This window comes from Empidonax traillii, unplaced genomic scaffold (genome assembly GCF_003031625.1).
Source record: "Empidonax traillii isolate 1590-97213 ecotype Southwest subspecies unplaced genomic scaffold, ASM303162v1 scaffold131:size1687323, whole genome shotgun sequence".
Lineage (NCBI taxonomy): Eukaryota > Metazoa > Chordata > Aves > Passeriformes > Tyrannidae > Empidonax > Empidonax traillii.
This window is the reverse complement of record NW_020955324.1, coordinates 698759-714075: the sequence shown is the minus strand read 5'-3', so window position 1 is coordinate 714075 and position 15317 is coordinate 698759. Positions and strand designations below refer to the sequence as shown.

The window sequence follows — 15317 nt, the reverse complement described above, 5'->3', positions numbered from 1 at the left end:
ATAGAAATTACTACTTTTTGATCGTATTTGTTTGGGTGCATTTATAAAATAATTTTAAAATGCCATTTGGGAATGCCTCTTTCTCTTGTTCTGATAAAAAAGACAACTGGATAAATATCCTAAACTGGACACCTGACTCTGAACAAAACAAAAGCTGAATGTGACATATCCCACCTGTAATATAAGACCTTGAATTCTTTCATAAAGCTCTGTGTCATAACAAAAAAAAAAAAAAAAAAAAAAAAAAAAAAAAAAAAAAAAAAAAAAAAAAAAAAAAAAAAAAAGATACCATAATTAAAATAAAGCCAACAAACAGAGCTTTCATGTATTCAGTTTTCATTAATATTTAAAAATATTTGAGATGTATCAGGAAAAGTAGGATAAAATCATGGATGCATTAGTGGTAGTTAACTCAAATGAGGTAGGTCTTCCAAAGACACTGATGTAGCAGCTGAATGCACCTCCTTTCTCTGAATTAAATCCTTCCAGAGAAGCTATTCTGGTCAATTAAATAGAACAGACTTTGGACTAACAATGTACTAATTTCTATATAAATGTATTCACTGTCATATTTAGAGTTCTTATGCTCAGCACAAATTGAGTTTATTTCAGTGTGTGAGGCTTAGCAAATCTTTCTGAACTCAACTGTGGAATATTATCTCAAACTCTGCATACGCTGTGGGTAATTTATTTGGCAGGAAAAAAAAATACCTTGAAAGTTTCCTTTCATCTCTTTAGTTATTTCCATTTCATTTTTCCCTCTGCCTTGTGCTTTTCTTACAATGCCTCCTTTCTCCTCCATTCTGGTTTTTATCGTGTTGATGATTCCTGATAGCCTTACACACACTGTCAATCACATACCATCCTGCCCAAGAGCATATGCCGCTGAAAGTCACATGAGATAGCTCGGTTTTATCCATCTTTTACAAGGGAAATTCAATTTAACAGTCATTTTGAACAGCACAAACCCCTGACTTTTGGCATCTTCATTTTAAATGAAAGCACCAGATTCTCTTTCTGTCAAAACACTGGGTCTCTCCATAGGAAGAATTCTACTCTTTCCAGACTGGCGTGGTAATAAGCATGTAGTAACTGGTACACCTTAATAAATCAGGTCCTCAAGAGACTGGACTGTCTGTGTTTCATCAGAAGTCTGTGATTATTTGAACCATATGTATCTTCTAAATCTCAAGTTTTATAAATCGATTCTTTCACTTGTTAACACTATTAAGATATTAAACATAATGTAAAACATCTTCTGGGAGTATAATTTTAAAAGGACATTCATTTCTTTCTATGCTTACTTCCTTAGAGATACATTAGATGAAGTGGATAATGTTCACAAAGACTATTTCATGGATGCTTGTGTCATGTTTAGACTGAAATAATTTCATAGTAAAAATTTCTAATCTATATTTCCACTGGAATGTTTTAATAGAAAAGCACATTTCTGACGCTTTCTGTCATGCAGTCTACCTTTTGAAAAAAATTATAATATTGATAAAAATATTTATTAAACACACCATTATAATCACCTCCCAACATATTTTACTAAAAATAAAGGATCCTTAAGATTTGAAGTTGTTAGAGAATTTTAGGCAGCCAAATAATGCTGGTTTAATATTGATCACTGAGACCTGGGGACTTAGCCACTGTATTATGCCACTGTGCACAAGCAATTAATATGTTTTGATATTTTCTATCACCACCATCACTCTGCAAGCAATATCCAGATAACTGGAAACAGATACAGAATAGATAAAGTAAGCTTAATTTAAAATATTTGAAATTATTATTATTGTTGAATATTAAATACTATCATTAAAAGCCTAATGAATAGAAGATGCTATCATTTATATATTACATTGAAATTATGAAAATTTCTTCTTTTTCTGATTGATTCTCTGTTGTTTCTCAGGTTCAGATAAAACAGAGAAGGCAAAAATATTTTTCATTTATTGTTTCACATCTATTTAATCTATATTAGTGTGATTACCTGGCTCAAAGTTAATGAACTCAACTGGGAAAAACAGTAGATGAGCTCTGGATTAAGCCTTCTGTCAGAAACCATAGTATCCTACTGCTGTGATGAAAATCAGTAAGATCCAGCAACTGGTAGGGTCCCATGTCTTAGTGTCTGAAAACAAATAGCACTTCAACATATATGACTGTGAAGCGGGTTCTGTAACTGCTTTCAGGTGATTTACAAAGAGATTTCTTGTAAGACTTTCTTCTAAGTCTATAAATTATCCATCATTTCTAGGTAGGTATGATTAAACACCAAAAATACCACGATTTTATTACACTGCCTTTAATTTCTTTTTAAGCATTAGCAATATTAAATTGAATATCAGATTTTTTTTATTACATCAGTATGTAAATCTAGAAATGTATCCTAAAACTGCTGTAAGCCCAGCTTTCATGAAGATGGCGTGTGATTATTTTTAAATTGATGTACACTGCAGAAGTTTCCAGCAAGAACTAGAAACAGTATTAAATACTGTGTAAGCATACACTTTCCTTTTTTACTAGTATGTAGTATATCAATGCTATAAACTCTGGAAGTTTTGTAACAGTTATATTTCTGTTGTTTAGTAACTAAAACCAAATCAGTTATAGTGCAGCTAACTGAATAAGCTATTTTGCCATCAGGGAAAAAAAATTAAATATTTGCTAGATTTGACAGGGTATATGTATGTCACAGTATGTATGTAACATATAATAATTTGAAATGGAAATATCAAGTATTAGGACATGAGCTATCATGATTAGTTGTGTTAAATACTTTCAAGTTACACGGATTTTTTTTCTGCCATAAGCTTTGTAGAATTAGATGAAACAAAAACATTTCCTAAGATACATTATGTGTTCCCGTTTTAAGTTTTAGGTTTTTCCAATATTCTTAGAAAAAAAGAGAAAGAAGAGTGTTTTGTCTTGCATACAGATTGAAATGATTGTTTTCTCCCCAAACCATACCTTTTAATTTCAGAAAGTTTTGCCTCTGTAATTTGGGCAGACTGACAGAGAAAGATCTTTGTTTGAAGTTTTCACTATAATTTAAACTGCATCACTGGATCCACACATTTAGATGAAGAGAACCAAATAAAATTATTCACTGGCTTTGCTGCACCAGCTTCCTTCATGAAGCCAATTACATTCTCCAAATAAAGCTAGACAGCCCAACTCACCTGCTGTTAAGAGCAGAGGTTGAATCATGTGAGAGTTGTTATGGACTAATGGTTTTTTTCTTGTCATTACTAGACTTTGCTTTCTGTCTCCTACCCTGCCAAGTTTCTGAGGCATCTGCCTGGCAGCCACACAGATAAAACCTCAAGCAGCAAAAGTTCATACTTCAGTCACCCTCACAGCCTTTTAAGTTTATCTCCTACTACTTCATGTTCTCCCAGTAAAACACTAGAGAATCTTAAGAACTGTGCTTTAAAATTATAGTGGTATCTTCCAGCACTAAAACTACCAAGATTTTTTAGTTAGTTTACTATTTGCAATTGACTCTGCTTTTAAAGTTCTTGACTCTGATTTTGCTAGCAAATTTCATGCACCAGGATTTACTTCAGCCATCTCTGGACAGTTTACACTGTCCCTTTTCTAGTGCTCAAGCAGTTCAGTTCCTTACTGGTTCACCTGACAATCTATCTTTCCATTACCTGACAACCCTATCATGACTCTATAATTATTTTTACAGCAATGTAGTTGACTGAGGACTGTGAGCACAGGAACGTAAAAGTTGCTAATCTCATATTCGGCAGCATAGCTGTTTTTGAGTGGGTTTTAGTCTCTAATATATTTTTTTTTTTCCCAGGGAAGAAATGTTCTGCCTCCTGTTACTAATTTTATACAGAATATTGCACGTTAGAGGTCTTAACCTTGTCAGAAAGATTCAACCACTTGTAAGTTTATATATTTGTCCTTGTGATGGATGACTCTTTAGAGTACCCTTGAATAGACATTTGCCTTAAAGTACTGGTGGTTTAAAACTGAAGGATGCTTATATTGCCTGATCTTACGATAAACTTGTAGTTCATACACTGTGTTGCTGATATTTCAGGCTCTCCTCTATGTCTCTTTTTGGTTTTTCCTTCTTTTTATTTCTGTCCCTTTTTTGTCACATGTAAGCAGATTTTGTTATCGCTTGTCAGAAATATAGCAAAAATCTAAATTAATTAAAGTTACATAAGGTTTATAAAATTCTTGTAAAACTTATTCCACTGTAGCATCTATATTACAGGACTTTGCATATAATTTGAAGCATAAGACATCATTCATTACCTAAATTTTACATTATTGATGGGGACAGAAAGCAACCCCAGTCGTTAACTCTTCCTGTAAAGCAGCACTGAGACATCCACCTTATGTGGACTCATTTGTCAGTGCCCTGCATCTGGAAAACATCTTTGCTGGAAGAATGATCTGCAGCATGAAGTAGTGTGGGAGGTGAGACTATATTTCTGAAGAATTTAAAAGGGAAACCAAAGATTTTTATGAGGGCAAAAAAGGGCAAAAGTAATAGACTTGTGCAGTTGTGATGATGTAATGCTATGAAAAAACAGACCAGAGCAACAGCAGCTTTTGTCACTCCCTGAGAAAAAAAAAGATTTGCTGTGATACTTGTCTATATTCAATGTCCAAAGTTATATCTTACTCACTACATGCTCGAATTCTGAGAACCTGTTATAAATGAAACACCACTATACTCTGGTTGCTGTGAAGCAGCAGCAAGGTTTAGGCATTTAATGTTCTAGGTATATTTAAGTTATCTGTCATTTATATTTAAAAATACTGAAATAACATGACAAAAGGGTGACTTCATTTTTTCCCTAATAGAAAAATGGCTGTTATAAAATAATCTTAGAAGTTAGAATTGCATACTGATCATTAAAGCATTCAAAAATCACCTTTATGAGTACAATTAAGATTGTTAGCCAAATGTATAATGGAATCCATCTTGTCAGAGGGCATACAGTATGAATATGTTCACCAAAGTAGATGTGCTACAAGAGAAAGTGGGGTAAGCAAGATCAGTCTAAATATTTGCCAGCAAGCTCTGGCAGAGAGACAGCAAACCTGAAGGTTTTTTCTCAGCATTTAAAACAGCAAGAAGTGAGATTTTTTTCTCCTATGAAATGTAATTTAGCAGCCCAGACTTGCTTTCAGGCTTTCACAGGTAAGTGAAATGCCATGCAGGAGTATGTAAATATTGAAGCAGCCTTTCCTTTGTTGAGTAAAATCCTGTTTGTACTGTGTGGATTTAGTTATGGTCTTGAGTCTTTAGATTAAAATGGCAAAACACTGTAGTAAGAAAGCTAACATTTTGTCAAATGTATGGATCAGTACTACAGAAAATTTGTTCTTACTAAAAAGTAAGAGTAGGAAAGATTTTTGTCTTGTGTGTTGAGCAATAGCAATATGTTTTCCCTGGATAATTCAGCCTCTTTTTCTCTGGCTTTTTATTTCTTTACACAAGATGTTAATATAAAAACCAACTTTTTAATTTTTTTTTTTTTTAGTCACAGAAATCTATAGAAAATCAGTAAAAGGAAAGGTTCTACTCAGCTGAAATCCTTAGTCACTCCCATGTGAGGGAGAAGCTGAGGATTTGTAGTCCATGTGCTGGAACAATTTATACAGTTTATCCACTAACTGTTTAATATAAAATGCATAGACTATCTTGAGCCGCAGAGACAGAACTTCTTTCCCAGAAAAGCAATTTAACTACTAAATTAGAGTATTATTTCTTGTTCACTCTTTCTGAAGCTTGAATATTTTGTTGCACAGATTCAACAGGAAATGGAGAAAGCATCCATCCTTCCCCAGCAGTCTAGTAGCTAATAGCTTGTGATTAGACTTCTTTATGGAATAAGAAAGATCTGAGTTTCAATCCATTTAGAAAAGGAAATTGAACTCATGTCTGCTATTTCTCAGGTGACCAATTTAGCCACTTGAATATTTTAAAATGTTAGGCAGCACTGTATTTTCTCTGGCCAGATTCTCAAAGAAAATTGCAGTTGCACCTGATCTTGTAACTGTGCTAGAAGTGCCCAGCATAAATATAGCTATTAAATCCTAGTGTTTGGTAGACGAACAACTTCTTTTTGGGTTATGTTCGTGTTTAGACATGATTTAGATGTGGATTTATTTTTTTTTTTTAAATTTAGGTTAGAATCATGACCAGGAGAATAACTCTTTACACCTCAAGGAATCTATATTTACAAGGTGACCCTTGTGAACATAGGGTAACAAGGTAGATTTTGGGGAAAGCTGTTTTAAGCTTTGATTTCAAGTGCCTCACTCCTAATTGTGGTGTGATTTCAATGACCAAGGGCAACTCAACACTGCAAAGTGCAGTGATCCATGTGTCCAGCTCTGGGCCCCCCCCACAAGAAGGATGTGGACCTGTTACAGCAAGTCCAGAGGAGGTCACAAAGATAATCAGAGGATTGGAGCACCACTCCTATGAAGACAGGCTGAGAGAGTTGGAATTGTCCAGCCTGAGAAGTAAACGCTTTGGGAGAAACTTGTAAGACCTTTTGGTATCTAAAGGGGCTACAGGAGAGCTGGAGAGGAACTTTTTGAAAGGGCATGGAGTGATAGAACAAGGGGTAATGACTCCAAACCCAGAGAGAGTAGATTTAGATTAGATGTTAGAAAGAAATTCTTTATTGTGAGGGTTGTGAGACACTGGCACATGTTGCCCAGATAAGCTGTGGGTGCCGATCTCTGGGAGGCCAGGTTGAATGGGGCTTTGATCCAAAGCTTCTCCAGTGGAATGTGTCTCAGCCCATATCACGGGGTTTGGAACCAGATGATCTTTAAGGTCCCTTCTAACCCAAACCATTCTGTGATTCTATGAATTAACAATTCACTCTATGAGCATGAAGGCTGTGCACATGTGTGGCTGCAGCAGCTCAAGTCTGGAAGCAGTACAGCTGCGTTTCTGCAGTGCTACATGGAAGCCCACCATCTTTGCTGGTAGGTCACAGCACTACATGAATGAGGTTCTACCTGTATCGTTTCCATCCAGTCACATCATAGGGAGATTCACTTGCCTAGAAAAGACAGGCTTCTAGTACCATTTTAGACTCCCAGATATCCCTTTCTCCAGCTACTCAGGAAGTGCTGCATTCTATTTGCCTGCTTTTTCCAGTATCTCAGATATCCTACAATGTATGGCAATTCTACTACCTTTCAAAGGTAGTAGTTACAGAATATTACTACATTTGAGTTTCAGTACAAAATCACTCTCCAGGTCCCACTGCTTGGTGTTTTCCAGCACTTCCAGATGTCAGATTCGCTTCTGTTCTTGTCTCTAACCCCACGGCAAAACCATGTCTGTACAGTCTGCTGGAGGTGGTTCTAGAAATATCTCTTTACAAGTTTGATCTTGATAGGTGTTTAATATTCTCAGCTTTCATTTAAGACAATAAGATTTGCAGGTGTGCTTTGCAGGACTGAGTCTTATATGAGAAATTACCAGTTTATGTGATCGGGTAGCGGACTGTTCATTGTTCCTTGTGCTCCCATGGAGAACACGTGAATCATATCTCTGATCTATGTAAAGAAATATTGCCTCATTTACAAACAATTTGCCTTCGGGATAACATGGAAATAAATCAGGGGAAGCTACCACAATATCCTTTTGTGGCTTGTATATGACTAGAATTTAAAATGCAATTCTTTTCATTGCAAGACTGACTTGAAAATAAAATATATTGAATGTTTTATATTCTTGCAAATAAAAAGTGGCTTTATTTAGGACCAAAAGAGTGTTTCTAGCTCTGCTTTCATTCCATTTCTAATCTGTTCAGAAACAAGCAATGTTCTTCCAAAACAGCAATCTGCTCATTTGCTTGGCGAGAGCGAGCTTTGAAAGTGCCATTTCCACATTGCTGTGCAGCTGTGTGCAGAGTGTATCACTGTCAAAAAATGTGTATCTATCCACTGTTCGGTATGCAATGCTTAGACAAAAAAGTCTCTTGTTCTGCTCATCATGATGTTCCTCTCTGTAACTTGGTTTTTCCACTTGTTAAATGAGGCCAGTCACACACAGGTACAACTATTCAAGAGATTCTGTTTGAAGATCACTGGGGAAAGACATCACTTGTGAGGCTGAATTTTTAGTCTGACTCCTTTGATGTAAATTTTATCATCTAGGGAAACAGCTTTCAGAAAGAAGTTACTTTTAGCCTCTGGTGACCTGAAATAAACCTGCCTAATAAATGGAGGTAAAAAACATATTTATCCAATTACTAAATTCACTTATCATCACACACATAATATACTTAATAATTTATAATTAAAAGAAATTGTGCCAAATTGTTGGATTAAATTAATATCTTTATTGAAAGTTAAATTTCTTGCCTTGGTTTGAGATATTTCTTCTTTTCTATAGTTTTGGATGTAAGTAAGCTATATCATGAGGCGTATTGGTCAAGCTAATCTTTTTGTGGACAAGGCAAATTCAAATTCAAATATAAAATTCAAATCCCATTGATGTGAAACATCTTTTTCTCAGGGAACACAAAAGAATTTCTTAACCGTAATTATGAATTTTGGTGATTTAATGCTTGCTTACCTAATGAAACTGAATTCTCAGGTTAAATATGTCCATCAGTTTCAGAAAAAAACAGCATATATGGATGGCATACATGGCATCCCAAGTGGATGACATAGTGGTAAGCTTGTGTAGGGAATTTCTCTGACATGTTGGGCCAGTTCTCTTGCATAACATCAGCTGTGGTCTCTAAACACATCCAAACAATTGGAAAAGTTATGTTTATGGATAACTGTGAGGATAAGCATATTTAATTTTTTTTTATCAAGGTTGATTTCTTCAAAACAAAACAGGTTGCCACAGTACAGACATAAGAACATAGTTCCTTTCCCTCAGTCCCAGGTCTGCTGTTTTGGAGGCAGACCTAGGGCACTCTCTGTACTGACTCCGTTCGAGGCTTCCCAACAGCAAAATGGTTTTCAGCATCTCTGACCTGCTGTAAGCCAGGCTGTGCTCTGCACCAGAGAGTGCAGAAAGATCCCTGTGCTCGCCTCTTTCTTTCTTTCTTGACACCTGATTCCAAGTTTCTGCAACATTTGCCAGGATGAATTTCCTTTTCTTTGTGGAACTGACTTTAGCCTGGATCATGTACAGCTAAGCTCCAGCTTCCCTTATCAGGTCAGCACATTTCTTGACAAAATCAGTTTTGGAAAAATATTAATATGCATTTCACAGATTTTATACTGTTCTCACTGAATTTAGAGACAATATTTTCAGTGAACTGAGTGAAGACAGTGCTGCACTTAAAATAAGCAACATCATCCTTCTCAAAAATCAAATCCAGGAAAAAAAATGTGCATAGAGAGAAAGCCTGTAGTTTGACATGCCTGAGAGAAAGACAAGAAGACATTTTCCAGTAATTGTTTTTTTCAATTTCTGTCAATTCATTCTTTTTTTTCCCCATTTGCAGTACCTTTTGCTTTTCAGAAAATGTCAAGGAGAAAACTAATTTTCATCCCTCCCTATCTCATGATATTATAAGCATAAAGATTATGATGTAAAACCTAATACATAAACCTCCTGGAGAACTGGCTTATTTTGAAAATTGTTCCCAGGTGTCTTGTGTCTCTTTCTTGCTCAAAGATTATACTATTAGCATTTTAATGTCCCACAACTTCTTGTCCAGTTCCCTAGGAGGATATGAAAATGAAGCCATACAAGCTAAGCTGTTTGGTATTTATCACACACACTCTGATTGTATTTCAGAGCTCTGGGATTTAAACAGGACGTCAGTCTTTCGTAGCCCGTTTGGATATCTCGGTCTTCACATAATGCTGCTGGATGAGTATCAAGAGCGACTGTTTGTGGGAGGAAGAGACCTCTTGTATTCCCTCAGTTTGGATCGAATCAGCAACAACTACCGAGAGGTGGAGTAAAAAGCTATATATTTCAGTCACTTCATTTCATAATGTGTAGTTACAGAATATCAGAGTTTGCATGACTGGAAATGAGGTAATGGAATTTTTGTAGATGTTTCGTGCACGAACTTCAAGGTCATGTTGTACTTAAGAAGAATACACTAATTACTCTTTTTTCCCCAATTATAACCCGTAAGGCTCATTGTAGGTGAAGAGACTTGGGGGTCATATAGCTGTTTCTCTCTGAATTTCAGCATGATTATGGAATGTTTAGAGCATCTCATGTTTGTAGACGCCTGATTTCTGTATTTCTGCTATACTACCATGGAATAAAATCTCCCTGGTATTTTTTGGGAACTTATCACATCAGAAGAGAAAATGTTCAGGAAAAAAAATTATCATGCAAACTATAAGAAGTTTTCAGCAGCAGCATAAACCATGCAGCTATTTTTTAGTCTTCTTTAGAAACTGGATTTTTCATTGGTTTGAGCCAGAAGTGCTATTAAGTGATGACTGAAAGTGGCATTTGAAGCCAACTCAGTGGTCTGTGGGAGAAAGGTGGTTTAAGTCATAATCCTACCAGAGAGCTCAGTACATCGTAGAAACCACAACTGACTGGCAAACTGACAGCTGAAGTGGAGAGGCTGGAGTTTGAGCTGATGTGAGCCTTGGCTTCCTTCCTTACTTCTGCCCTCGGAAGCTAGGATTGGAAACATACAGTAGCAAAGGAAGCTGGCAGGAGCATTGTTCCTGCCTCAACCATCTTGACTGTGAATAAAGGATCTCTTGAAATATTTTAGTGTTTTCCTCATCTACTATTTTTAACTTTCCCAATGAGTTTTGATATATTTTCATTTATTTGCAAATTAACAAAAGGACAAAAAAGTGATTAAAATAAAGTTCCTCTGGGGAAATATTTTTCTTGATGTTTATACTGCACTGATCTCTGATGATGATTTTTTTTTTCCCTGCCCCTTATTTTAAGTGAATTTCACTATTCTCATGCCAACACTCTGACCAACTCTACCACAAGCAACATTGCTTATCTGCAAACATAATTAACATGATCCACTACTGTGAACTGATATAATATGCTTTATTCTTGTATAAACATTTGGGAATGTCAGTCCTAGATATGAGGATATCGATGTACTCAGGGAGGCCACTTGAGAATTTATCTGCATTTTAAAAATATAATAATTTAACTCCTCAGAGAGCAGTGTTACATACTGAGCTTTGTTCCTCGACAGCAAGATATGAGTTAACTCTTTTTCCATTTAATACAACTTATTAATATTCTGTGACAAGATGATAGAGCTCAGGGATATGAAAACATTTAGAAAGCAGTTGTTTCTTTCTTCTTCTCCTTTTGGCAGTAAATCTGTGAGGAAAGATGACAGGATAGAGCACCTAACACTTCTGTCCAACCACCACTGTCCCATCTGGACACAATTGAAGTTTATTCCTCTCCTTCTTGTTGTTTTGAGGCGGGATATCAACCATTTACTCTGAAACTATATTCTCTGTCGGGAGATCTGTATAGAGAGTATGACAAATTGATGAAAGCTCTTCTTGCCTGATTTTATGAAGTGCAAAAGATGAGAAACTGGAATAAATGAAGCTTGGCCTGGCATGTTTGGAAACATGACCTCACTGAGACCTAGCTGCCTTGACTATAAATGTCATGATCTTTTTCTCTTTTCCCAGTGTTCACTCAGTGCAGATCTCATTCAAGGACAGATAGGGAAAATGTGATTCTCCTACAGGACTATCAGGAAAAGTGTGGAATGAGACACTTCTGTTATAGTAAAGCTTAATTACTGAGATATGTCGGGGAAATTTCTTGGAACTGAGAGGAATTATTACCACAGTTCTTAATGAATCTATCTTTAACTGTGTCTTGGTTAGTCTTTGACCTTTTCTTTCAGACTGAAGACTTTAGTTTAATTAATCTAAAACAGCAGTTATAATCCAGTGAAAGTATATGAGTGCAGGCAAGTTCTTGGGGTTTATTCTCTCTGGTAACCAGGATGAGTCACTAGCTGCAAAAGAGATGTTTCATAAAGTTGGTAGTTTTGGACAGATTCATATATATCTTCATCTTCTATGTTCTAGAGAACAGTTCATATCTTTTAATTCATTGATCATCCCTTTCTCCACGATTTGGAATATGAGTATGCTTTCTAAAAACCAAAATGAAATCCATTCTCAATTAGAGATTTATGCCTTCTGCTATAAAAAACCTAAATAATTCAGTTCTAGTCAGCATAGGAGAAGTTATACCAAAGAAAAACAACTAAATGCTGCATGGACATAAAATGCTTTTGCATTGAGACCTGTTGACTGCCAAAGTAATCCAACAATTCCAAAAAAACTTGTGATGCATATGAGGTATGCATCCTATAAATCTGCGTTTAACAGTTTACATGTTTTTTTAAGGTTCAATTCTCCTCAAGTTTCCAATACAAGGCAGCACTATGAAGGGTAGATTATAGCTTTATCATGTAAGCTATTAACTGTTTATATAAATATCTACTAAATTATTTTAGGCATATTTTATCCTGACCACTTTTCATATTCAATAAAGATACCTAAAAAAATGGGAAAAAACTTTCAGGGAAGAATACTACAACTATTATTTTTGCACTGTTGGGAAAATCCAGAATTTCAGGTTGAGCTCTCAGCTGTGGCACAGACCTTCCATGTTGTCTTGGACAAGGACAGAATCTCACTTCTCTAATTGTCAAATTATGTTTCTTTTGACTACTTGCTTTTTGTTTACTCTTTGTAAATTTAATACATGAAGTATGTATTATTTTCTTAATTAGAGTATTTAACATATATTACTGTAAGTTTTTGAAACAGTTACGAAGACATTTTGGTTTCTGTATGAAGAGTGCCCTAACAGTAACAGCGGCAAAAATAAAGGAGAATATGAAATGTGAATATCAGTGTTTACAGAGAATTAGAGCCATATAAGCACTTGAAACCTTGTGTAAAGCCAAAGCTTTGTAGGCACACTTCAAGTAACCTTTGCTTTCCTTAAGAGCTCATTCCCTTTGACACTGCCTTTGGAATCAAACCTTACACATATTTGGGATTTGATCCAAAGTCTTTAAGGCTTGTGGTGATCTAACAGACTGATAGAGAACTTTCTCTGGTGCCAAATTTGTTTTTAAAAGCACTTCAATTTATTGTAATTGGTGCCAGAGTGGATCTTTGTTGAACAGCAAGATTGAACAAGTGCCAGCAGCTCATCACCACTGGTCTAACAGCTCATAGAGAAGGAGGACCTTTGTTCCTACTTTTCGTCACTTTGAGTGAAAATAAACTGCTCTTCGTATTTGCCCACAGTTTCCTTACAGATAGTCTTTCTTCCTAGCTTGTGCTTCAAGGGCCTTATGAAGATCTTGCTCTGAAAAGAAACCTTTTTGCTTTTGTAAATGGGCTTCTGAAGGCAGATTTCAATGCACTGTTTCTCATCTACTATGAGATAGCTCCAGATTAGGACTTATGTCTCTGCTCCTATAAACTATAGAGCTCTCATCACAGATCCTGACTATAGTGAAGATCTATTTCCACTCCAGAGCTGACTGAACACAGAACAAGACTGCAAGAGGACGGCTTGCTTATATCCTCTTTAAATACTGTGTAGGAATATGCATAAACTCAAATGGAACTAAGAAGCACAAAATTTACTGATAAATTTGAATATTCCTTGGAATTACCTCCCAAGAGGGAAGGTGGTTATTTATTTTTTGATAAATCCAGTCGGCACTGGATAGTTTTACAGAATTTGTGCTGTAGCAAAATACAAGTTATCTGTTAATTAAGCACTATTTATTGATTTAAATCAGTGACAGGATGGTTGAATTGCTTAATTGCTCTGTCATATACTAGAGTTCACAGTAGATCACACAGTAGTCTATTTTGGCCTGAAGCGCTATAAAGCTCATATAATTCTTTAAATTAGTTTTCTTTGGAGATGCCATCCTGCTTTTTAAGGCTAGTGGCTGAATAAAGAAGCTGTTTGGAGACACTAATTAGCATTCCAGTTCCAATTAAAGTTTTCCCCATAGCTACACTAACACATAATTCCATTTTTTCCTCATGAGGAATATATTTAAAAGTACCTTTTTCCTGTCTTTTAAATACATTGCTAAAATTATAACACCAAGGCCCCAAGGATGATAATACTATGCTGCAAGATGAGAAAACATCACAAAGCAGGCAATTTAAAAATTTAATGCACGATAACCTGAAAGGGTGAAAAATTTTGAAAAATTAGTCCAAACCCATAGTTATATGAAACTTGCAGCCCAGTGAAATGTATGGTAGTGTGGTGCTATTCCAGTCTATATACCCAGGCAGATTTCCCAAAAATAGTTATTGACAACTTGCCAAAAATTGTAACCCTAGCACAGAATTAATTCAGAATTAAAGCTGGTAGTTGCCATAACTCTAAACATAAACATCAGGCAAAATAATACAGAGTAGGTTAAAGGCTATTATTGCAGCTGATTAATATCTGGATTTTCATGCAGTGCAAACACATCCTATGTTATGTCAATTTGAAATTTGGTATGACAGCAAAATCTGACATGCTGAGATTTTTTTTAATCTCAGTTCCAAAATACTCTTGAAGAGATTAAAATCTTAGTGTTTATTTATGTTAAGACTCATAAGAGTTACGAGTCTTAAAAAATAAGATAGAGAAGCTTCTTCAGGAGACTCATACCTACTATTAAAGTACTTCAGCCAACTAACATGGACTTGCCTCAGAAGGAGATAACATGCTATGAGGATATAGGATAAATTGTTATGCTATTGCAGAATCTCTGATTCTGCCAGCCTTCTGTTTTCAAGCCCTAGGCTTCTAGGATTTATAATTTATCCCCACTTGTCTTGCAATTTACTTTTCTCAGATTTTCTCAGATTAAATTATTTCAAGAAACCCAATTCAATTTAAAAAAATAAAAAAAAAGGAAAAAAAAACCAGCAGAATAACTTAATTTTAGTGTTTTTCATACAGAAAAATAATTTTTCATTGGATTATTGACAAAAATGTCTTAATGATGACATAATTTTTTTAATATTTACTCGATTTCAGCCAAGTCTAATATCACTGATGTGCACACGTTTTTGTTTTCACTTTTAAATGTTCTAAGAAATTAAGTAACCATTCCAGTCTGCTCAGTCATTGTTTAATATTGTTCTCATCCAAAAAATTCATGCATCTGGAATGAAACATAAATATTATACAGTAGGTAGTTGAAGAAAATCTCACTTGTGTAATTTTGCTTCACTTCTAGTGACTGTGACTGTGAAGAGTGGATGCTACTCCCATGAGGTTAATTGCTGACCCTCATTAACTTCACTTTAACCCTTTT

General features: G+C 35.4%; 1 protein-coding gene across 1 annotated transcript in view; it reads left to right on the top strand.

Moving 5' to 3' along the window:
• SEMA3E (semaphorin 3E) overlaps positions 1 to 15317 on the top strand; it is a 136056-nt gene that overhangs the window by 61541 nt on the left and 59198 nt on the right. Inside the window, exon 2 of the mRNA XM_027883659.1 lies at positions 9776 to 9936. Within this exon, the coding sequence (XP_027739460.1) occupies positions 9776 to 9936 (161 nt within the window). The remainder of the gene's footprint in view (positions 1 to 9775; positions 9937 to 15317) is intronic.